The sequence below is a fragment of the Leptonotus elevatus genome, chromosome 9 (genome assembly GCF_054856555.1).
Source record: "Leptonotus elevatus isolate MCC_2025b chromosome 9, RoL_Lele_1.0, whole genome shotgun sequence".
NCBI classification, from domain to species: domain Eukaryota; kingdom Metazoa; phylum Chordata; class Actinopteri; order Syngnathiformes; family Syngnathidae; genus Leptonotus; species Leptonotus elevatus.
In genome coordinates, this window is record NC_141247.1 from 18,061,153 (window position 1) to 18,086,226 (window position 25,074).

The following is a 25,074-nucleotide window of genomic DNA, read 5'->3' on the forward strand; positions in this document are numbered from 1 at the left end:
ATCTTGAAACGATCCATTTGATGTTAAAATACTCCCAACATGCAAAAAAAAAAAAAAAAGGCACCAGCGCAATTCTACAGGTCAGCTTTATTGAAAGTCAATTACGCAGACATACTTGTCACTATAGTTTATTGTGACTTATAAAAACTGGCAAAGTAGAATCTCACAAAATCAGTAAATTGCAAACTCAATTGAAGGCCCTTTTATAAAGGCAAGTGTCAAATAGTTTATTGTGGAGGAATCCAGTTAAAATGTGTGTGGTGTTGACCTTATTCAGACCAGTCAGATGCCAGCTCGATTCACTATGTACATCTTTAGTCACTGCATTCAAAACAAGCATTCGGTGAAATCAACCAGCCACACAATCGTTTTTCTTTTCTTTGTTATTATGAGTGAAAACCGAACTTCAACCTTCATCATTAGTCCAGTTGACTGTCTGACAGAATGACACTAAAGCCACGGGGTCCGGTCCATTCCATTTCTTGCGTAAATATAGTGGAGGTGGTGAGGTAGGCTCACGAAGCGGAACGCTCCCCCTCAACTCACTTTTTGGTAACGACCAGCACAGCTGAAGGCACCAAACCTAAAGAAAAACAAATTGAGCGGAAATGGATTAAAAACAGCAAAGATGGAGTGTAATGTGCAGCCGAACACAAAATGTCTCACCCAGCTCTTTGAGGGGCTTCTCCATGTCCAGATCAGTGTAGACGTGCCGGGGGTAAGGGGACAGCAGCGTGAAGTCCTGACCCTCCGGCGTGTTGCCGTTAACCTGCACGTAGACACGTACCGCCGCCAGCGGCTCCTGGGCCTTGAACACCGCCGTGATGGTGGAGCCGTCCAGCAGACGCACCTGTGTGCGAGGTACTGTTCATCAACTGTTTAAATGGGAAATCAACTAAAAAAATTTTTATATGCAACCCCACTAGTCTAAATATGGTATTCTGGTTAATATTGCGTTAATGGGATAGGAGTTGAGCAGCAAAATCCAGCCGTTTTAATCCATCTCTGGGGGCGGCCATTTTGCCACTTGCTGTCGACTGAAGATGACATCAATGTGTCTCAGGTAACAACCAATCACAGCTCACCTGTCTTCTGAAGCTGCGCTTCTTCAGTCGACAGCAAGTGGCAAAATGGCCGCCCCCTGAGATGGATAAAAACGGCTTGATTTTGCTTAACTCAATATTCCACAAATGTAACATTAATCAGAATGTCATGTTTAGAGTAGACTGTGGTAATGTTTAGGTTGACTTCCACTTTAAATATAATTTTTTATTGAACCAGGAGATATATTGGTACATTAATGGATCAAATCCCAAAAGTTCCGTGAAGACTGAACACAATTCCTGACCTGTATCCTGGACTCGTCGTACTCTTTCTTAGTGGGGGGCGGGCCCTGACTGGTGGGTGACACCGGGCTGGGCTGGACTGAAGATGTGCTTGATGTTCCCTCACCTCCAAACTTCCATCAACAAGGTAAGAGAAATTTCAGTGACGATTGTCGTCTTCTCCACAAATAAAATGCTGAGTCATCTACCTTTAGTGCTCTCTCCTCCCGGTCTCTCGCTATCTTTTCTTTAACCCTTTGCCTAGTTGGGGGGGGGGGGGGGAACCCAAGTCAATCAACATGACATCACAGTTTCCTGCTCCGAGATGTTCACGGCGACCTTACCTGGCCATCTTGTCCTCCATCTTCTCTCTCTGCCGCAGCTCGGTCAGCTTCTTCATGTCGTCGTCCTGAATCTTGCTGCGAATCTGCTGCAGCTCTTGGCCCTGCTTCCTTCGCTGCTTTTCCTTCTCCAGCTCCTCGGCACGCTCGCGCTCTCGCCGTTCCGCCTGCTTCAACCGCATCAGCTCCTCCAGTCTGAAGCACACAGGCAGCAGGTATCAATTTGAGAGAGAGAGAGAGAGACTTTTTATAAAGCAGTCTATTTCGCTCGTAGCAGACGTGTGTGACGTCATGCATGCTGTGATCATGACGTCTCTGATCAACTGTTGAAAGAAGACTGAATCTCTCCGGTTTCATCTACAACTGCTTGAAACATTAAAGCGTATGTAGGAATGTTGGTTTGTTATGAGTGTGCTATTAATTTTTAATTATGTGTTTTGTAAGCGCTTTGTTACAGCTGTGGCTGTTTGAAAGCGCTATTATAAATAAATCGGCATAAGCTGACAATTTTTTTCTGGTTGCAATGTTTAAAATCAAATCAAGATAAATCGATTAAATCTGCTTGAGGAAAAGTCAGTTTAGCCCTGGTTAATACAATTTTTCAATTTAAATGTTTGCAATTTTATAACAATACTTATTGTGACCTCTTTTCCACAACTATTACAACCCTGATGTGAACTCTGACCTTTTAACTTGCTGCAGTTTCTCCTCTTCTGTTATGAACTTTTTGTCAGCGTCACCAATCTGGCTGCCTTCTCCACTTGCAACTGCAGGACAACAAAACGTGGTAAATGAAAAGGCCAAACAACAATAGCGGCACCTACAACAAAGCCATATAGTTTTACTTGTTGCTTACATGGCAAAATTGGAGCAGAATGTAAAAGTGGCAGTTTATATTTGAATGTTTTTAGCTTCCATGTACCTCCGGATGCATCCCCGAGCGAAGGCTCTTGCTCATCGTCCGGTGCTTCCAGAACAGGAGGCTTGTATGGCTCATCGATGTCCGGATCGTTCTCATGCTCCACTAACCTGAAGAAAGCACCCATATAGATCACCATCACTTTGCTCATTCTTGACCCTTCTCGTGTGTTTCCGACTCACCAGTCCATAGCTTGTTCGATCCCCTGGTTCCCAGTGCTGGCCACAGCCCTTTCTCTGAGGAAGACAGGACAATTGTAAGCTTTTCTTCCTCCCTAAACTCCACAAACAACATTTGCAATTCAAATATCCTGTCACTTACGCTCTGTTCCGGTCAAAACCCATCTCCAAAAGGCTCTCAAGCGTTGTTAAGTCTGACATCTTCAGCTGAAATACACGTTTTCATCTCTTTACATTCACTTACTCTCATGTTCTCACATTGACGGAAGTCACGTCATACATTCAGCGAGACTCAACTCAATATAGCTAACGTGACTTTTAACCGAAAGCTCTGGAATTCAGTTCAAACCAAGCATTACGACTGATGATAAAAGTCACAGATGAATCTTACGAGTTTGAGAGTTATCTTACCACTGCGTGGTCGAGCGTGGCTGCCTTACCCGACGAAAAACGTTGCTTAAATTAGCATTGATGTGGCTAGGATTCAAAGAGCCCAAGCTAACGTTAGCGTTCCAGGCAAGCGAGGCTTTCGAGACAAAAGGCGACAAAAACGCAGCGCCAACAAATATTAGTGTCACTTCGGCTAGTATTAATTTAATGATTGTTTGATGAAAACAAACACACTTATTGTATTTTAATTTCCCTATTGGAACAAGAAGTAAATATTACGAAGAGATGATAGTTAGCTTACTCACGCCTTCGCCGCCACAGTACGGAAGCCCACGTTGGTCAAAAGGGAAATAAATTCGGCGATGAGCATGTACAAAGAGATTGGGTACAAACTAGAGTTCACATTTGTACGTTAAAATTCATTTTTATTTTATTATCAATGTAAATGACTATTGTTTATAATTCATTTACATTGTTAAAAAAAAATACTATTATTTATTTATTTGGACAAATATCCGCAAGAAATTGGATCCACACTGATAATAAACTCAACCCATTTTAAAGCACAATTCTGTTGTATTTTTTACATACAAACACTTTACAGCCAGTATTGTGCCACGCTCAATTGCCTTAGTCAGTTCACTGCATTTCCTTATCCGGAATAATGATCAGTGATCACCAAAAGTGCTGGTGTCTTTTTTTTTTTTTTTTTTTTTTTAATTCACATGGTGTCTGTCTGTTTGTTGGGTGGTGTATTAACACAATGACATTTGCTTTTTGAGTTTTATGGGCAGGGTGGACCTGTTACATATTTACAGTAATTGTAATGATTAATTTCCTTCTCGCCCACCTTACTGTCTTAAGGAGCAGCCAGTCCGGGCGCGAGCACTTTCTTTACTTTTCACCTTCTTCACAACAGCTCTCCACCAATTGTACCATGTGTTAGTCACGCTTATAATCTTTTTTTCATTGTTTCCCCCTTTTTCGACATTTTCCAGACTCCATGTCCTAGTCTGTAAGTATGGACTTTTTGCGCAGTTAAACTGTTTTAAATATTCAGTGTTCTCATTGATCTAAAATATGTATAGTATATTTTATTTATCTTGTGTTTTTAAAATTCTGTTGAGCATTAACCATATATTCGACACCCTCTACAAAGAAGTTGTGGACCAAATTCAAAAGGGCCAATGAGTGAATGTATTGAATGCTTGATAAGAGAAATTGTTAGTATGCAAATCAATCATCTTTGTTCATATGTAAATCTGTAAATGATCATCACTATGGTATACAATGTCATATGTCATTTGTGTAACAGAACAGATCTTCACAAAATCACTGCTGCCATGAGATGTGTCCATAAACCGATTTTTTTTTATATATATTTTTTTATTTTTAGGCATTATAGTAAATGTTACTCGTTCAATTTAGCCAACACAAAGAAATGCGTTTCATTTTCATATAACAGGTAAGCTTTTGTTATAAAAGAATAGGGTGAATGTGTAAACCTAAATTACTTTATGACCTTGTTTTCTTCACTTGGGGATGGTGTTAAAGGTCAAAGTTCATTCCCGATTGCATAAAGTCTGCAAAATTGTTCTAAAAGTTTAACACAAAAGACTGGGGAAAATAAGGGGAAAAAAACATAACGTAGCTGTAAGTAGAACATTTATTTGAACTTGTAACATGTATTCACATGATCTTTTCTTGTCTTGACTTCCAGCATTTACCGGGTGAATGACCCTTATTTTATTGGTGTCATAAGAGTAAAAATGTAATCTCAAGGGGGGTAAAAGCCAAGGACATGCATTCATACTTGACTTGAGTTTTATCACACGTGTTATCACTTGAGAGCTGTGATATCAATCTAATGATTTGTTCAGTCAGTAAACTGTGGCCAAAAGAGGGCAGCATTATTTCATGTGTGAGCAGTTTTCTGTTTGGAAGTTGATGCTCAAGCCAGAAGCTACAAGAAATGCAGGGATTCCTCATTTCCCAATTTAACGTTGAGACATTTATGTGCTGGCATGTCCCGTCGTGTGTGCAACCTCTTCGTCCACGTAATCATGGGGAATTTCAACAACTTGACACCTGATAAAGTGTTTAAGTTGTGATTCTTAATACCTAATGCATCCTTCCTTCTATTGTTTTACTGAAATGAATGCTGCTGCATTCACTTTTCCCCACAAGTCCTGCCTGGCAGCTGTGCTCTTTTACTGCGGGTCTCACCAGCTGTAACAGCATCTCCATATGGGAAAACTTGGGCTTCCAGTGGAGCTGCTGTTATCTGTGGAGGGACACCTCTTATCATCACTCACAAGCCTCTATATACTGTACATCCTATGTATCACGTTTGTCGTCCTTTTTTTAAAGTGTTCTGTCAATAAAATGAAATGAAAACAATCTCTCGTTTGTCGTTCATGGTGAATGGCGAACTGGGCAGCATGGTAGACTGGACAAGCTAACATGTCTGCCTCACAGTTCTGAAGTTCAAATCACAACTCAGGTTTACGTTACTTCCTCCCACATTCCCAAAACATGCTTGTTTGGGCGATCTACAACCGAAATTACCGGTACTACAAACGATACAGAAAATGTGTGTTTTCTCAACTGCACTTCTTTTTATTTTTTATTGTATTCAAATGATCTGACCTTGGTGGACAAATAAAGAAATGAATGGATAAAGACTTGTGTCTTAAAAATTATCCTGCACATTTAAATGACTCCAGTCCACATTGTCCTTGAGTTATGCCAGATTTGTACATATTCAATTAGAAAGAAAAACTAACAAAAATATTGTGTTTGACTACCATTACTGATGATACCAAGAATATATATTAGAATATGATAACACAGGCGTCCCAAACTCGCAGCCCGCTGGATGATATTTTGCAGCCCCCTACTTGAATATCAAAGGTGAATGTGTGTGTGTTTTAAAAATCACTTATGGCCCACCATACCTCAGACTTCCTTCAGCGAAACATAATTCTGAGGTGACGAGTGTAGCCAGTCACAGAGTCCCAGTTCTGTCTTATTCTAAATCTGCAGTGAAGAGAAACGTTGGCGACGAGAACTATCAGTTCACAGGAGATGAAAATTTGACCAGACATGCTGAGGCGTATGCAAGGAAAAGGGGAGATGACCAGGTGACCAATGTTGTTCAAATTCTGAAGAATTGCTCATGTTCTGAAATACTAAAAATAAAGATTGAGAAGATTGAATTAGTTGTATTTTTTTATACTTGAAATGCACGTGTTATGTCAAGCTCAGACATCCTTATTGATATATGAATGTACAAAGAGGTTACAAATGTGACCAAGTCTATGGTTAATATACAAAAAAACATAATCATATTTTTAAATGAAACTATTTTTAGAACTTGGAAAATGTGACTGAAAATAGCTTATTTTTTTATTGACAGAATACAAATGGACAATTCTGTAATAAATCTTGTCAGTGTAAATGAATTACACTCTCTTGAGCAGTTCTATGATCTAAATTGACAAATATTGACACACATATATTTGTAGGATATATGTTGTGTAACTTTTTGATGTATTTCCCGTACTTTGTTTGTTATATAATATTTAAAAAGTACAAGTCATGTTTTCCCCTATATTTATAGTTGCAAATTGAGAATTCCACGATGAATCAAGTGGCCACTCTGGCTTGCCGTAGATGGTCACGTGACGCCAACGTCACACACAAAGCCTAAGTTATTAACGTTATTCGCAGCAACTAGCAACAAAAAAAACTATTAATACAACATAATAATTATAAACCAAATGTATGTTGTTGTTTTTTAATAAATATGTATGTTAAAATTTTAAATTGACATCTGTTTAAAAAGTGACTCGTCGTCGGAAGGAGCGTGTGGCTCTGTATGGCTTGCTAGCACCGCGGAGGGTGGGGACAAAAACTTGCCAGACCTCGCCCAGCCATTGCTTCATTCCGACGGGCCGCTAACCCTCAAGACGCTGCGAGACAGCCGCACCATTACACCAGGTACACGTCGAAGGGGGATTCTGACACAGCTGTGTCAATAAAGTTCATACACCATGTTTAGGAAGACCTTAAAAAAGGACCCCGAGCTGTTTCAGAACGTGGCGGACGGTCTACGGCAGCTTTACCGGACCAAACTGTTCCCTCTGGAGGACACGTATCGATTCCACGACTTCCACTCGCCTGCCCTCGAAGATGCTGACTTCGACAACAAGCCAATGGTGCTACTGGTGGGACAGTACTCCACCGGCAAAACCACTTTCATCCGCCACCTCATGGAGCAGGACTTCCCCGGTATGCGGATCGGGCCCGAGCCGACCACGGACTCGTTTATCGCTGTGATGCACGGGGATCAGGACGGGGTGATCCCGGGTAACGCGCTGGTCGTCGACCCGAAGAAGCCCTTCCGCAAACTCAACGCCTTTGGAAACGCCTTCCTTAACAGGTACAGACCGAGTAACAAGTTTTAAAAAATGAAACAAATCATAAATTAGTCTGGCAATGTGTCCGAAATATTATATCGTAACGTCTAAATGAAGACTACACGCGGTTTAACCCCCCAACATACACGCCCTTTTTCACGCCATACTTTTTTTTTCAGTTTCTGTCAGCGACAGGCTGTTTGTTACACAATAAGCTGTGTCACGTTTGTGTGAGTTTCCCACTTTCATCACTTCCCAAATATGAGGCAGTTTTGTGGCAATAGTTTAGCACGTCTGCCTCACTATTTACAAGGTTCGGGGTTCGAATCTCGACTCCGGCTTCCTGTTTGGCGTTTGCGTGCTCTCCTTTGACACCAAAGGTTAGTTTTAGGTGAATGTGAGCATAAATTGTCTACAGGTACTCTTCCTCTCACTCAGCTGAGATAAACTCAACTCACCCATGACCTTACTGAGCATATTCAAATAGGTCAAATTTCCACTTTCACCACATACTATGTGAACACCTGGCACAGGCACTGACAGACTCTACAAGTGGCCTCTTGACTGAAGACAACCTTGTAGGTGACGTTGCCGGGTAACGGGTTCTACTTTTTCTACCTCCATACCGTAAAATTCTTATCACAAGTGGCAGGGAAGCCACCTCCCTTTATTGTCCCACTGCGAGGAGGTCTTGTGCAACGGCGTTGTACCGGCAGGTTAAAGGTTCACACTTGTCATTGGCTGACATTGTAATATGTTTTAAGGAAGACTGACTCGGCATTTGTGTCCCAAAAGATCGTACTTAGTAAGTGAGTCAAAGCTCATTCATCCAGACAGTTCTTTTTTCTTTTTCTTTTTTTTAACCTCACAAAAAAAATCTTCAATTTGAAAGGGGGTGTGTAGACTTTTTATATCTGTAAATATCCTGTTGAGGTTTAAATTAGTTTGACAAGATTAAAATTCCGCTCAAAAGTATGCTTATGAAAGATACCGACCTCCTCATTACCTCACTTTAAGGGATTATCTTCAGTTTTTGTAAAACCACGAGACAGCACCGGAAGTGGTCTATTCCATGATTCATAGCTTCAGCAAGCATGTTTATACCTTCCAACATGTTAATCCACCCTGTATTATGTGGATTTGTTGTGTCATCCTATGTGTAAAAAAGCAGTTTGTTTATAGCAGTACTTCCTGTAGACAATGGATGGATGCCTCTCCAGCGCCCCCCCCCCCCCCCCCCCCCCCCACACACGAGTCCCCACTGTGGGGGCACCCTTTGCTGGAACAATCGAAGCCAAACAAAGTCTCACAAATTGTTGTGTAATGAACAGACTTGATTTATTTTGGGAGGATTCAAAATAGTTTTACTACAGATAATGTCATAATATAGACTATTATGGCATTATTTGTAGTATTAGTACCGGAAACTTTAAAACAAATCTCTGTATTAGTAAGTTTTGATCTCACTATTATGCATATTTAGCTTCTTACACCGGGATAGGGCCAATATTAGATTCTGACGGCACGATACTGTGAGCAAAAATATTGCGCAATCAAAATCTAAAATGACTGTTTATTAAAGGAGTAATTAAAAATAGAATATAATATTTTGGTATTTGAAGAAACTTGTACCACCGTTAAGTTTAACGGGGGAAAGAAATCACAGTGTCCTACCCATCACCGGTGAGCTATTTTTAGAACAGACCTATCCGCTGCTCATGTTGTCATTGGAGCTAACTAGTACTTACTGGCATCATACTTATTTTTTTTTTTAGGACAATGCACATTATCGATGTTTTCAATTAGTGTTTTTGTTTACTTGAAAGAGCTGGTAAAAGTTTTGAGAAAAATAAATTACACACGCTTGACCGCGGCATTTATTTCAACACAGAGCCGTAAAGCGTGTGTGTTGTGAATGTGACATGAATGAAGTTCTCATTAGCACACAGTTGTTGTCCGTGCGTTATTAGACATAACATTTTGGCGTGGAAAATGGAGCTTCACTTACACGCTGTTGCCCTCTGATGAATATTTTAAGACGAGCAGTCGAGTTGATCTGAATAGGAAAAGCTAGCGAGGCTAACCGCTATTCTCATCCACAACCATCTTATTTTAGTACTGTCGGAAGGAGTAGTAAAGTCGACAATCTGTCCTCCCATTTTCCCCAGTTCATTCAGCTTATTTATACAGAATAGCCACAAAAAAAAGGTGGAATTTTTACTAATATGACTTTCCTAGCATAATATCAGCCGGCGCTAATACTCCTTCATCATCGTTGACGTATCAGGACAAGCAAAAGCAATCTAATGAGATATTTCCACTTTTCGTTGCAATCCCTTCCTGCAATTTTGCAAATTGCTTGCCCTTTCTTGCCAAACAACATCAGTCAAGCTCCCGAAAACAAAATGCCGCATCTCCGATAAGACCTTTTTCAAAGACTTCACAGCGGACGATTCATCCGTCCGAGTGTATTACAGATGTGAGAGGAAACCAGATAAGATTGTGTATAAACAAAGCCCATTGTCCCATCTCTGCATCATTTGTCACTCTTTTTGGACGCCGTCCTGTAGGTTGGTTACAGACCTGCGGTCCACTTTTGAATGCAATTTGCTGATTTGGTCCGTTTCGCATCTACAGTCGAAGGTGTTGTGGATGTAGACCGGGGCTTGTTTCGGCTAATAAGTGAAGACCAGACGTTTGAAAAATAGTTTTTATTCCTGCATGTTAATATCAGCAATCAAAGAGGGATTGGATGCTAATTAAAGGGTTTAGTAGATTAACAGTAGTGCTTTAGGCTGCAAATTACTCTTTAACTAACAAGCTCACCTTTGGTAGAAGAGGTTCTTGTTATAAAGAATGGAAACACAAGTTAGTCATGTGATCCTCACGTCTTCAAACGCCAAAGGTAGCAACAGGTCCCCCCCCCCCCCCCCTCCTTCTTTTGAACCCTCCCTAGCTTGTTAAGTCATTAAGTCCAAAGTTGCTAAATGTCTCCCCGGCGTTCACCGAAGCACCAATTTCTTGCCTTTTTGAAGTGAAAATGCCTCCAAAGCGAGTTAGGGGGCCCCGAACTGTGTGAGCCCCAGTAAAAGCTGAGTCAGCAAATTGTAAGTTCCGCTTCGTCCTGGCCTTTAATTCCAGGACACTGACTCTGCGCTTTTCCAGAATCTGACGCACGCACAGCCTCAAACTGGAATGGACAGTCGAGAGAGACAAATCCGCTACAAGTCTTCTGTAGATGTAAACATAGGGTTACTTGCTCACATGCAGACGGTTCGACTGATTCAAATCTCTGTCCTGTACCTCAAGACGGCAGCCCTCTAAACTCGTTTCCACTTTGTCAACAGGAAGTGGGTTTACAATGTGAGGTGGAAGGTCAAAGGTCAAGAAGTGAGGCTTGAACCTAACCTCCAGTCACAGGACATGGAAATTAACCCTTTGGTGTTATTTTAGCAAGGGTGTGCGGCCCGCAGGTTCTTGCGCCCACTTGATACATAATTGGAGGGTGACTGATCTCACATAGTCCCTCTCAGTTCGTAAAATTCCAACTTCATCCTTTCATTTTTTTTTTCCCCAGACAAGCTCTTAGTGGAAACTATTGGGATTGACGGCTAAATGGAAAGCCCAGAGCCAAAATTCCAAAGCAATGCCGGCAGCTATGACACATGGGCGGAAAAATCCTGCATGTTTCTTATCTAGAACAAACCGTATAGTATCATAAGGCCGGAGCATATGTTACAAGCTCACTTCTCATTTTCCTATTTCCATTGTGCGGTGTACGAGACCTCTGTTAGGGTTTGTCGTGCATGCGGTGGTGTGCGCGCATGCCTTTGTGTGGTTTCAGCATGAAAGTAAAAGCAAAGGCTCCCTCAGTCTCATGACCCAGCGCCTCTGAGCTCTTGTTTTGAGTGTTGCTTCAGTTTGAGTGAACGCGACAAGGCCGTCTTGACAATTGCTTTCTTTGTCCCGAGTTGAGGCCAAAAACACATTTGGACTTTTAATGTATGTATTTGTGTAATGTGTGTAATGTGTGTCGTGACTTGCTTTCTGGCCAGAGATGGACAATTAATCGAATCCCGATCGGAATGTTCAAATCGTTAAAAACTCCCCAAATAACAATGGCCATTAAATAAGATCAGCCAGTTGTGTTTCCGCTACTAATTCGTCACGTCTTATCCGTGTGTTTTCCCAAACACACGAAAAATGTGATCGCCTCATTCAACCGTCTGCGACACAACGTTGGCTTCATTTGCATTGAGACTGCTGGTCAAACAAAATCATGACGTAGCTCTAAATAATCCAAATTCATGTCTTAAGTGCTATCTCAACCGTGCTGATATGATCCAGTCTGTTTAAAATATATTCGACAGCAACCTAACAGGTGTTCCTCACATGTTTGAGTTTGAAAACGAGTTATTTAAAGCTCCATTATTGTCTGTTTACTTTTCAACTTGTGTACACACTGACCAATTTTTTTTCACACTTCTTCCATCCACTCTCTCCTTTCCTCCTTTTATTTCTCTTTCTCTTCTTTTGTACTCGACCCCTCCCTCCTCCCAAATAGGTTCATGTGTGCCCAGTTGCCCAACCCGGTCCTGGAAAGCATCAGCATCATCGACACTCCCGGAATCCTGTCAGGAGAGAAGCAGAGGATCAGTCGAGGTCTGTCCAGTTCACACCACGCCCCACAAACACAACACACGGAGCCCATTCATGCGTGAATATAACCAAACAGGAAGCGCAAATATGAACTTAGAACAAAAAAATGTGCTGCCTCTCAAGCCAGTTTGTGTTATTTATGTTTGCCAGTTTGTAAAAGCTTTCTCGTGTCACTCCTTATTTGGCCCTTGGGGTCCAAAAAGTAACAAAACGGGTCATGTAAATCTGCAGCGCTCTTGAGTTAATTTCCCGTCGCTTTAACTTGTCATTTTCTCGACCGCCCCCTCCTTACGCGCCGCTTTACTTGCTGTTCATCTTCATGACATTGTCAAATATTTCTTCAGTTGAATAAATAAATACCACACCTCAAATTAACATTATTTTTTTTCTCAAGGAAATAATATCACTAGGTAACTGCAACCAACTACTTACGACTGCCACATGCCTTTGTTGCGTTCTCTATTAATTAGACACCTTACCCCAATTAATTCACTCACTCTCAGCCATTTTCACTGAAGCAACCCCCTCCGCCCCCTTTATTGAATTTTGCAAGGTCCACAAAATATTGTGTTCCATTGCATTTTGTAGCAATTAGCATTAGAATATAGCTAAGTGTCATCCTTATTCACAACCCTGTTGAAAACACAGGGGAAAAGCGCTTGTTGCAACATGGCCCTGGTTGATCTCTTCTTCTCTGCTGCCACCTGCTGGCCGTTTTTTGTAATAACTATCATTGCTTTAAGCCACCTCTTCAGTTCAGGGGCTGCATCAAAGCCTTCTGTATGCTCTAGCATTAAAAAACGTATATATACGTTTTTTTGGGAGCAAATGAGTTAAAAGCCTTGTACTATCTGCGGCTAAGTAAATAAACACTCTCGACCGCTACTTTAGGAAATGCCGTGCATCCGTTTGTAGTCACAGTTCACATGCCGCACTCTCACTTCCAAAGTGCGACGTGCACACTTTTTGTGTGACTCAAGATGACTCGCAAAAACGTCTTCCTTTTTTGCGCACGTCGCAAGAGGAAGTGTACAAATAGCGATAGAGGGCTTTTGCCGTCTGAGAAAAGGAAGCGGAGTCAAATGGAGAATTCAGAGTTTCCACAAGAAGGTCAGCACCACCGCGTGCATTGATATGCAATCTGTTTTTTATTGAGTCCAGTTTTCTCACGAGACGTAGCGCAGAAAGAAAAGGGGGGGGGGGGGGGAAGTAGCAGCTGGAGTGAATCGAGGAGTTCAGCAAAGAGATATTTAAAAAAAAAAAAGGGTCATACAAACAAACTGGATGAAAAAATATTGTTACCAAAATGAGAATTTATGTAGTGAGTGCTTCAAGGTTTGTGATGAATATTGAGGTGACCTTGAGTACCTTTTTTATTTCGACGCCCTGCACCTTTTATGAGTGTACTGTACACTAATACACACACAGCAGTTTGTCCTGTTTGTGTATAAACACTGATACAATACTGTACTCGACTGTATCATATGCAAACAAGCGCGTATAGACTTGAAACACTCGATGCGGATTTCTGGCACCAGACTACAGGAAACCTGCATTCCATCAATGTGTCATTATGCTGTCGATTGTTAGAAGCTAACGTTGTTGACTTCTAACTCATTTACTGCCATAAATTCATTAAAAAAAAATTAAGATTATTAAAAATTAGGGGCGACGGGCGATTAACATTTTAAATTGTAATGAATCGCATGACTTCACTAGTTAACTCACAATGAATCACTTTTTATATCTGTTCTAAATGTACAATAAAAAATTCTAGGTGTTCATATTCTTGTTAACAAAAGTGGGGAAAAAAATGTTAAACTAATAGAAATAGTTGAAATGCTTTTTTTACGTTTATAGCCGTCAATGGCAGTGAATGAATAAAAAAAAAAGGGGAAAACATTAATAAAAATTTGGGGGCGTCAGGCGATTACATTTTTTAATCATAATTAATCGCATGACTTCACTAGTTAACTCACAATTAATCACAAATTTTACATCTGTTCTTAACTCTTTGACTGCCATAAACGTTATAAAACGTTTAGCATAAACCTAGGGAAGGGCGCCGAGGACGTTAAAAGACGTCCCCTATGTTTTTTTTTTTTTTTTTCAAAAACGGGTGCAGGAAAGCCTTGGGCAGCTGTGCTGAAAGTATCAGGCAGATATGATTAGTCAAAGACTCGTTTTGGCCCCTAGAGGGCAGCGATGACTCTCTTTGCACAAGGTTGGATGGGCCGCCCACCGTGGGCGTCAGTAGAAGACGTGAGGCGGAGCTAGAGTGTTGAGGAGACAATGGCTGATCCAAGCCACAATGGCTAGACCAAGCAACCGGTTACAAGCAGCTCACGCTTGAGCATTTTTTTCAAAGACGGAAAGCATCAATCAATACTAAAAAGCGCATTGATGTCAACGATGATGATGACAACGAGCTCTACGCCAAAGTTGGAAGCTTTGGCCTGTTACTATCACGTAGTAAGCCTCACCGGCTACGCGCGGCTAGCGCTGCTAAGGCCGGAAAACGCGCACAATAGCCGGCCGGGTACTTCTGCACAAGCGGACATTCGATCGGGCGATGGAGAGTTGGCATCGACCAATGCAGATTGATGATGATGATGATGATGACTGCGAGTTTGACGCCAAAGTTGGAAGCCTGGACGTGTTTACGATCACGTAGTAAGCCTCACCGGCTAGCGCTGCTAACGCCGGAAAACGCGGAGCTGCACAAGCGGACATTCGATCGGACAATGAAGAGTACCCCGAGTCCAATGCATATTCATCGGAGGAGCGGGTACAGTCTGATCACGGAGAAGACACTGTTTCTGGACTACGATGCCACCATGAATGGAGTGGATAAAATGGATCAGAACATCTCCTACCAACCCGGTATAGCAACTGAAGGACACGGGGAAGCGAGACGTAACACCACCGTAACGTAACCGTAGCATGATCCTGATATTAGACTTGATGACACACTGCAGTATATACTTGCTATTCCCCGGAAAAAAACGGTCTGCAAGAAAGTGGCACACGCGAAGAGGCAATCTGTTGTGCAAATGCTGTTACGTCTCTTTGCACGCAGGAGAGTGTTACAAAAAGAAAAACTGTCGTTGAAACATCCACATATTTGTAAATAGCACCACAGTTGCACACATTTGTAAATAGTTTGCCAAATTGTTGTCAAATTGTTACACTGTTGAATGTAAATAAACGTATTTTGCTATCAAAAAACACTTTTTCATTCTTGGTGGTAGTGTTTTATAGAAGTAAAGCACTATTTAGGTGTTTGTGGCATCATTCATGGACAAAAAGAAGTGTCAAATTCACTAGAATGCATGAAATAATATCGTTTCACTAAAAGCTTGATTTCTCCGTATTTTGGTCCAACACAGGCGAAATTGGGTCAAACTAACCATTTTCTATTGTTGATTACTAAAGAACGGAATAAGGTAGAAACAAACTCTTTTTTTCTGATGAAAGATGAAAGTCCAATCTTTCATTTGGTAGTACGTGTGTTTCCATAGTCCAAACAGAACATTTTCTGTGGACCTTGAAAATCAGTCAAAATGCTTAAATCGGCTGGCACTGGCGGCATCCCTTTTCTGAAAACGTCTGGCAGTCAAAGAGTTAATGTACAAAAAAACAATTCTAGGTTACTCTTTTAACAAAAGTGCATTTTTAGAACTAATAGAAATAGTTTAAATGAATTTTTGACGTTTAAAGCCGTCAATGGCAGTGAATGAATAAAAAAAAATATCTGTTCTAAATGTACAATAAAAAAACTCTAGGTTTTCATACTCCTTTTTAACAAAAGTGGAAAATATGTTAAACTAATAGAAATAGTTCAAATTAATTTTTGACGTCTATAGCCGTCAATGGCAGTGAATGAGTTAATGGCGCATTAGCACATGCGTACAGAATATTTTGTATATATGACAGCCAAACAGTTATACGTCAAACTGACAGTTGCCGGCTGGAAAGTTTCCTGGACTGCAGAGAGCAATTTAGGTTCAACGAGGCATCTCGTCACTGATTCATTGAAAGAACCCGAGTACACGTTAAAGCATAAAAATCATTGTGTAACACTTTGATTGCATAACTTTTTTTGGTGTAGTCAACAAATGAGGCTTGGTGTTATTTGGTGATTCATAACATGATGAAATCCGTCAACTAAATTGATGCTATTATTTGGCTGAGCAGAAAATGTCAAATTGATTTCATAGTTTGTCGGTGTGGTAATAAGTTCAAACCGAGGAGAACCGCTAGTTAAACTCTCAAGTTGTGTTTTACACTTTGAAGTGGAGGTCAAGTCGAGCATTTTCTTTGTGATAATACGTTCTATTTGCCCTCTCTAGTCTAATACCAGTTTATGTAAAAAATTAAGAGGGAAGTCCACCCCCCAATTATTATTATTTTTTTGACAATTATACATTCTAGGCAGCCCCACTAGTCTAAATATGGTATTCTGGTTAATATAGCGAGCTAAGCAGCAAAATCCAGTCATTTTTATCCATCTCAGGGGGCGGCCATTTTGCCACTTGCTGTCGACTGAAGAGGACGTCACTGTTGCTCAGGTCTCAGGTAACAACCAATCACAGTGCAGCTTCAGAAAATGGGTGAGCTCTGATTGGTTGTTGCCTGAGCAACGTTGACGTCCCCTTCAGTCGACAGCAAGTGGCAAAATGGCCGCCCCCTGAGATGGATAAAAAAAACTGGATTTTGCTTCATAACTCGTATTCCACAAATGTAATATTAATCAGAATGTCATGTTTAGACTAGTGAGGTCACATATAACATATTATTGTGAAGGAATGTTTACGGTTGACTTCCAAAAATTCACCTGTTTTTAGCCACCTCAGGGGGCGGCCATTTTGTCTTGTACTGCCACTTGCTGCAACTTGAATTGACGCCACAGTGCAACGGGCTCAACTGTTTTCTGGGTTCAGTCATGTGATGTTCGTAATGCGAGCCCGAAGGCACTATTTATATCACTTTTTTGGTCGACAGTAGGGGGCGGTGCCACATAAAATGCCTACCAAGATGGCTGCCATATAGGCATGTGAGCCTGCTTGGAAATTGACTGTAACCATACTGTTTAAATGGGTGCTTGGAGTGGACTGGACAATATTTTTTATTTTCTATCTGGGAAATCCGGAGTCCCTTAAATAACTGTATTTATTTTTGTCTCTGTCCAAAATTCCTCAACTGAACTAAAAATAATCCCCAAATTAAATTTCCACTAAATGAGCTTGTTGGTTAGTTACGCCCTATGACTCCGCGGCCATGAGATTTGATGAAAGGATTGTCCTGGCGTTCTTGCCCTATAAGGCATGGACGTGCATCCCCGCGCGTTGTCGTCATACGTTGAAGGAGCAGCAGTTGTCCGCCGTGCAGGCTATAAGTGAGCCTCGTGCTTGTGCAGCTGTCTCTCAAGTTGGAAAAAAAAATAATAATAGAAAAATGTCATCTGCTGTCTCCCAGAGGGACCTTTTAAAAATGTCGTCCTCTCTACTCGCACACACAGGAAAACGAGAGCCCCCTCGCTCACTTTCGCTCGCCCTTTTAGTTCTTTCATCTCCCCGGTTATCTTAATTATTTCCCTCCCTCCGCCTGTCCACTGCCACTCTCTCGCACTCTCGCTCTCTCGAGCGAACAAAGAGGGCTAGGAAGGAATGCGTGTGCAGCAGATACGCGGCGCTGATGGCAGATTACGTCGCAAACGAGGCGAACTTGCGGACAGATCCGATGACACGCCTCTAATCCATTCTGTTATCCGCCACGCCCTCTCTGCTCACGGAGAAAAAGTTCACGATTCCGAGGTCGGGCAGAATCAGTCCTGCAATTTGTATTTTGAAATAGTGGAACTACAAATAATCACTTAGACAGTCAAACATGTCGTTTATTTTTTGGGGAGTGACATTTTTAGTGCATATAAGTCTCGAAAGAAGTTTGAGCAGAGTGAGCGGTCTCAAGTGTTATATGAATCTTTGTGGTGGAATTTGACCTTATGGGCCTCCACTGTACTTAATTTAACGTGCGTCTAAGTCCGTTCGCGGCACTTCAATCAGCAACACAGATTTAAGATTTGAAAGTCTTCTTCGCAAACAAAGTCAGGCAGAGGTCATTTAAATCCCAGCATTGATACCCACAATGCATTGGTTTCAGTAAAGCGAGTTAAAAGGTAACCAGGGTAAACCGCTCCGCCCTTTTTATACGATCAACAATAATTAAACCATACTTGACTGACTGTAGTGGAGCTAAATCGTTTAATTTTGAATGAACACACATTGCAGACATTTTTATTTTATTTTATTTTTTACAGTGGGATTGAAATAGAGAGCACACGTAAAATTCAGAGAATTTTTTTGTTATCAATGAGTTGTATAAAATAATGTTAGATGCCTAGAAGTTTCTTTTATAGCATGCATATCTGTGCAAAGTTTGCTGGCTGGGTGCGTTCCAACATGTTTGGATCGTACCATTTGTTTGCCTTCAGCCTTTCTTCACCTCTGCTATTAAGAAATACGACCGTGTTTGTACGCCATCATTTCTTCCTTTTTTTAATGTGAAAGGCAAAAAGTACAGTGAAACTTCCGATGTTGTGACACGGTCCATTGTGTCGCTTTCTGTTTAACTTTTTTTTTTTTTACTGAATTAATTCAAGGTACAATTTATCACTGCCATGAAACGTTTAGAAACGATGCAATTGTTTAATTATTAATCATTGTTAAACCTGATGGACAACAAAAAATTGTTTGAGGAGCCACAAATCTTTTTATTAGGGCTGGCTGGGTTCAATTTTTTTTTTTTCGAAAACCTTTAATTGATTATTTTCAATATCTTTTTTTCTTATAAAATCACAAGAAAAGAGAATATTTTTGTATCTTATATTCTTGGAATTTACTGTTCACATGAATTCAAAAGTATTTTTCTTACATTTATGAAAGACCTGACTTATTGCAGTTTAAGACAATTCAGAATCTTTTTAATTTATATTTACAACATTTGAATTAGAATGATGAAAAAAAAAAAAAATATATATATATATATAAATATATGAATAAATAAAACTACCAAAAGAAAGTTTAGAGTCTCTTCTTTCATCAGGAAATAAGTATGTTTCCATTTTGCAGCAATTAGAATTAGAATATAGCTAAGTTCCATCATTATTCACAAATCTGGGGGAAATAGCCTTTTTGCAACATGGCTTTGGTGGGTCTCCTATACTCTGCTGCCACCTGCTGGCCGTTTTTTGTAAAAACTAGCGTTGCTTTAGTATTCTCTGCAGTTCAGCGGCTGCATCAAAGCCTTTGTATGCTCTAGCATTAAAAAAAGCGTATAAGTACGTTTTTGGGACCATTGCAATATTTAAAATAGACCGTATTTATAAGTTTTTAGGAGAAATCGAGTTAATATTGGATTAAATTGAAGTGAATCGAATCGGGGGGGGGGGATCTAAATCGAATTGAACTCTTGTGAATCGAAATCGATTGAGGAAATTAGAATCGATAGCCAGCCCTCGTTTTTATTACCATTATTAAAACTAAATATTCTTTGAAAGGAAACCCGTTCCCAATTTTGGTTTATATTCTATGTACAGTATATATTTGTATGAATACTCAAAATTCATACCACGCGTGCAGTGCCTGAGAAATGTTTAAAATTTCCCTTGAGAAGAATATATGAGCTCTCAATTTGAGGTAATGAAACTTGTGGATGTCCTTAAAAAAATGCTTGAGCAAAGATCCAAATCTTCCTGTATTAGTTAAGCGGAAGTGTGAAAACACACAGTTGATGTACTCGCCTGGCGTGCATGTCAAGGAATTGATACCACACGCATGCATAATGTGCACGCAAAGTCACAGTGAATTCCTCACCGGCGTCACGCGTGTTTTCCTCCCGCCCGCAGGCTACGACTTTGCCGCCGTGTTGGAGTGGTTTGCGGAGCGCGTGGACCGCATCATCCTGCTGTTTGACGCCCACAAGCTGGACATCTCGGACGAGTTCTCCGAGGTGATCCGCGCGCTCAAGAACCACGAGGACAAAATGCGCGTGGTCCTCAACAAGGCCGACCAGATCAGCACCCAGCAGCTGATGAGGGTCTACGGGGCGCTCATGTGGTCCCTGGGGAAAATCATCAACACGCCAGAGGTACGGCTTCCCCACGGCGTCGAAGCATCGCGGCGCATCGTTTGTGGTTTGATGTTGGGCGAAGACAGGAAATGACCTCGCGAAGACAAGAATTGACGAGCTTTTATTTTGTCGTGCACTGTTGCCGCGGCAACGCACTGTTTGCAAAGAAAAATGGTGCGGTTTACTTTACAAATGCTCGTGAAACTTTGCACACATCTGGCCTGACAAAAACGTTTGTATTTTTAAAGGGTTTTTGTGTGCCAGTGCCTTAATTGCTCTTTTTTTGTTGTTGGGTGAATAAGTCACTTGCTCCCAAAAATGTATGTTTTTTTTTTTTTATGCTAGAGCATACAGAAAGCTTTGATGCAGCCTCTGAACTTCAGAGAATGCTTGAAGCAATGGTAGTTATTACAAAAACGGCCAGCAGATGGCAGCGGAGTATAAGAGATCAACCAGGGCCATGTTGCAAAAAGCTCTTTTCCCCATTGTTTTTAAACAGATTTGTGAATAATGATTCTAATGCTAATTGCTGCAAAATGTAAACAGATAGATATATACTTTTTTTTCCCCCCTGATGAAAAAAGACTCTAATCTTTATTTTTGTAGGTTCCATGTTTTGAAAGCAATAGAACACGATATTCTGTGGGCCTGGCAAAATCAGTCAAAATGCAGTAAAACAGCCGGGAGCGAAGGGGATTGCTTCAGTGAAAATGGCTGGGAGCGATTGAGTTAATGACTGTAATGGGTTTGTGTAGCTGATTGCCCAAATGTCAACTTAATATTGTAGTATTACATTATTTCTTAACTATTGATAGCATAATTACTTTATTGAACCTTTATTTATTTAGCCAAGAAAACAATTAATTATCATAATTATTATTATTAATAATAATTAATTAAAAAAAAATTGAGAATAAAAATCTCTTACTACTTTCTTGATCAAGACGGGCAGCGAACCCACAAAACAGGTTTGACAGCTAAAAACATTCCTAAAATGTCATATGACAACAATCGGCAGTTTTCATCCACTCTCTTTAAAAGCAAATGAAGTGAAGCATATAGAAATAGTTATAAATGAATTTTTGCCGTCGATAGCCATCAACCCGAACACTCTAAATTGTCCATAGATGTGATTGGACAAATGGTATAGAAAATGGACGGAGGAAAAATGGAGGGCAACCAGATCTACTGTGCTTGCTGGCAAGGTCATTGGAATGTCGTTTGGAGAAAAGACTGATCCAAACAGTCATTGAATAATGAATTACAGTTGATTTTTGTTGTTGTTGCTTTTATTATTATTATTTTTTTACAATAAATATACCACTTCGATTGGTGCCACATGACATCATGTGATTTTTTTTTTAATATATTTCTTTAAAAATAATCTCCCTTCTCTTGCTTCTTAGTTAATGTTTGAACTCGGTCGAAAGTCATAAACGTATACCAAAGGGTCATGTGGACAATTATTCACTGACCTTAGCCGTCTGCAAGAATGCACGTTTGAAGGACTTTTAGCGTCCTTCACCCCCCCCACCCCTCCTCACGCTACCTCATGTGGCTTGTTTACATTTCACAAATTCACCGTTGATTATCTGTTGATTCTTTCAACCCACATTGCTGTGTCATCACCGTCACGGATGCGGGCGCCGGCGCCTCACGTCACGTGTCTTAACGTGTCGCCCCCCCCTCCCTGCAGGTGGTGCGCGTGTACATCGGCTCGTTTTGGGCGCAGCCCCTCCTGGTGCCCGACAACAGGAAGTTGTTTGAGGCCGAGGAGCAGGACCTCTTCACGGACATCCAGTCCTTGCCCCGCAACGCTGCTTTACGAAAACTCAACGACCTCATCAAGCGAGCGCGCCTCGCAAAGGTGAAATGCTTATCACATCGGTTCGTGCCGATATACTGTCAGACGAAAAGCCGCTCTCTTCTTTATTGCATTGATTCAAAGTGACACACGCCGACTGTCCGACGTGACGCGCGTGAGACGTTTCAATTGTCTCTCAGGTGCACGCGTACATCATCTGCTCGCTGAAGAAGGAAATGCCGAGTGTGTTTGGAAAGGAGTCGAAGAAGAAAGAGCTGATTGCTAACTTGGGTGAGATCTACGTGAAGGTGGAGAAGGAGCATCAGATCTCGCCCGGGGACTTCCCCAACCTGGCTAAGATGCAGGTATGGTCAACTTTGGCACTTCTTCCAAAAAGAGGCTTCAAGTTTACTTTGAAGCGAAATATACAATAATATTGACACGTTGTGTATTTAAAACAAGCACATCGATGATAGTCATTGAAGGTGTTTAGCATCGTCGTGTGCAGAGGTGGCAAATCCAGGTCCAGAAAGTAAAAACACTGCCACAGTTTGGCTTAGCCCCAAGTGCTAGCGAGCTCATAAACGAGCTAAGGAGCTAGCTAGCACCTGGGGCTACGCCTAGTGAGCTAGCCTAGCTAGCTAGCACCTTGGGCTAAGCCAAACTGTGGCAGGGTTTTTACTTTCTGGACCTGGATTTGCCACCTCTGCACATAGCTTAGCCATATAATAATGTGTGTTTAGCTTAATGCTAACAAACAATGCAAAACACCTTTCAATGAATATCATCGATGTTGTGGCGTTTTGACCCCTTCAAAGTTGGTATTTGAACACGAGCGTTGAGAAACGCATAAGTTGAAACAATACTTACAGGCATATATTCTTTATCTACAAATAATATAGCTTCAGCTTCCTGAGTCAATTATGAAACTCTTCTTCTTGTGTGTCTGTCAGTGTTATACTGCCCCCAGGTGGCCAAGGCACGCACAACGTCCATTAAATTGAAGCTAAAAGTTTACTTTTGTAAATTGTATTACATTTTTTCAATATTTATTTCTTTTTTATTTCTTTGTTTTTATGATTGTTGCATATTCAAGAATTGAATGTTTTAAAGCTGACAAGGCAGTTGAAAATGCATCAATTATTTGCAAATGTTTGCTAATTGAAGGCCAGTGCGGTCCCTGTTCTTATTTTATTTCATTTCAATCGGGAAAGATAATTTGGAATGAATTTTTTTTCCTGTTTATGCAAATAGAACGAATCCATTCCAATCTTTATTCAAACAATGAAGATGAAAAGCGCAAAGAACGTTCAATGCCAAAACTGTTGACGAACCGAAGCCCAATTTGTTGGTGAAGCGAGTTTTGACCGCACGCGTACCCGGCGTCGCCTTCACCTCCCTTTCCCGGCGTAATCCTCCAGGATGTGGACCAGATTTATTTTTCCTGGTTTGCCAGGAAATCCTGCTTGTGCGCTGCCACTGGAAGATCTATTTCTATCACCAATTCCTGTTTTCTGTTCTCAGGAGATGCTCAACGCTCACGACTTCTCCAAATTCGCCGCCATGAAGCCCAAGCTGCTGGAAGCGGTGGAGGACATGCTGGCCAACGACATCGCCCGCCTCATGTCCTTGGTGCGGCAGGAGGAGGCGGCGCTGCCCAGCCACTCGGTCAAGGGCGGCGCCTTCGACGGAACCATGAGCGGCCCCTTCGGCCACGGCTACGGCGAGGGCGCCGGCGAGGGCATCGACGACCTGGAGTGGGTGGTGAACCGCGACAAGCCCTCGTACGACGAGATCTTCTACACGCTCTCGCCCATCAACGGCAAAGTGTCCGGCGCCGCCGCCAAGAAGGAGATGCTCAAGTCCAAACTGCCCAACACGGTGCTGGGAAAGATCTGGAAGCTGGCCGACGTGGACAGAGACGGCCTCCTCGACAACGACGAGTTCGCCCTGGCCAACCACCTGATCAAGGTCAAGTTGGAGGGCCACGAGTTGCCCGCCACGCTGCCCGACCACCTGGTGCCCCCGTGCAAGCGCGTGACCGCGCTGCAGGAGTAGAGCGTCACTTCCTGTTTGGGACTCTCCGCACACCAGAGAGAGACTGAGAAGTTTGTTTTCCTGTGAAATGGGGGATACGTGTTGTTAAAAATGCAGCTCTGGACAAAAATGGAGACCAAAAAAAACACTTGTTACTTTCATTTTCCCTTTTCTGTTAATAAATGCTCAAAATCAGTGGTTCTCAAAGTTCTTATACCACGTAGCACATCAAAACAGACACGACAAACGTTTACTAACTAATGAATACAGTTGCCGAAAAATAGTGCCTACATAATATATGCTTCCAAAATAAACCGCTTTAAATGAATTTATGCAAATGTACTGGATTAAAAGCCACTGGCGCAATATGCAGTTTCAACTTTTAATTCAGTGATTCTTTTTATTACCACAAGAGGGAGCCTACATACCCCTTTGAGAATCATTTCTGTAAATGACTAACAAAAATACCATACATATAGCAGTGGTCACTTTTTTTTTTTTTCCAGAGCTGTACTTAAAAAAATTAACGGGGAAAGCGAGGGTGGAGTGATTTTTCCACCTGAGAGGACTTTGCTGCATCCTGTACCTCTTCACTGGGTAGCAGGATGTTGCATGATGCGTCTGAACCTAAATTTGTAAAAGATGTCTTATAGTATACAGTATATAGTCCACATTATTTGTTGATCCAAAGAAATATAATTTTGTCAATTTGGAGAAAGAGAGAGGAAATAAATCATTTCATCTATATTTTTGTATTTCCTGGCGTTGACTCCAAATGCTTTCCTTTTTGTTATTTTGCCAGATAAATAAAAAGGAACATTTATCATTCGGCTCTTGGCTATGTAGGTTTTGTTCAATAGTTTATTTAC

General features: G+C 41.3%; 2 protein-coding genes across 4 annotated transcripts; one reads left to right on the forward strand and one right to left on the reverse strand.

Annotated features, from left to right (window-relative positions):
- Window positions 1-68: 68 nt before the first annotated feature.
- Window positions 69-3,513, reverse strand: ubxn1 (UBX domain protein 1). 3 transcript variants are annotated; one of them, XM_086085488.1, is made up of 10 exons: window positions 3,460-3,513; window positions 2,907-2,971; window positions 2,768-2,821; window positions 2,589-2,695; window positions 2,352-2,433; window positions 1,670-1,861; window positions 1,535-1,586; window positions 1,349-1,459; window positions 667-850; window positions 69-583 (listed from the first exon to the last, which is right to left on the reverse strand). In XM_086085488.1, the coding sequence occupies exons 2-10, from the start codon at window positions 2,963-2,965 to the stop codon at window positions 543-545; spliced, it is 882 nt and encodes a 293-aa protein (XP_085941614.1). In that variant the 5' UTR covers window positions 2,966-2,971; window positions 3,460-3,513; the 3' UTR covers window positions 69-542. The 3 variants fall into 3 exon arrangements, with proteins under 3 accessions (XP_085941614.1, XP_085941615.1, XP_085941613.1); XM_086085489.1 differs by having other exon boundaries at window positions 3,456-3,502; XM_086085487.1 differs by having other exon boundaries at window positions 3,176-3,475.
- A 3,357-nt stretch (window positions 3,514-6,870) lies between these two features.
- ehd1a (EH-domain containing 1a) lies at window positions 6,871-25,036 on the forward strand. Its single transcript, XM_086084820.1, has 6 exons — window positions 6,871-7,598; window positions 12,140-12,237; window positions 20,141-20,382; window positions 22,061-22,231; window positions 22,369-22,533; window positions 23,693-25,036. The coding sequence occupies exons 1-6, from the start codon at window positions 7,210-7,212 to the stop codon at window positions 24,224-24,226; spliced, it is 1,599 nt and encodes a 532-aa protein (XP_085940946.1). The 5' UTR covers window positions 6,871-7,209; the 3' UTR covers window positions 24,227-25,036.
- Window positions 25,037-25,074: the final 38 nt, after the last annotated feature.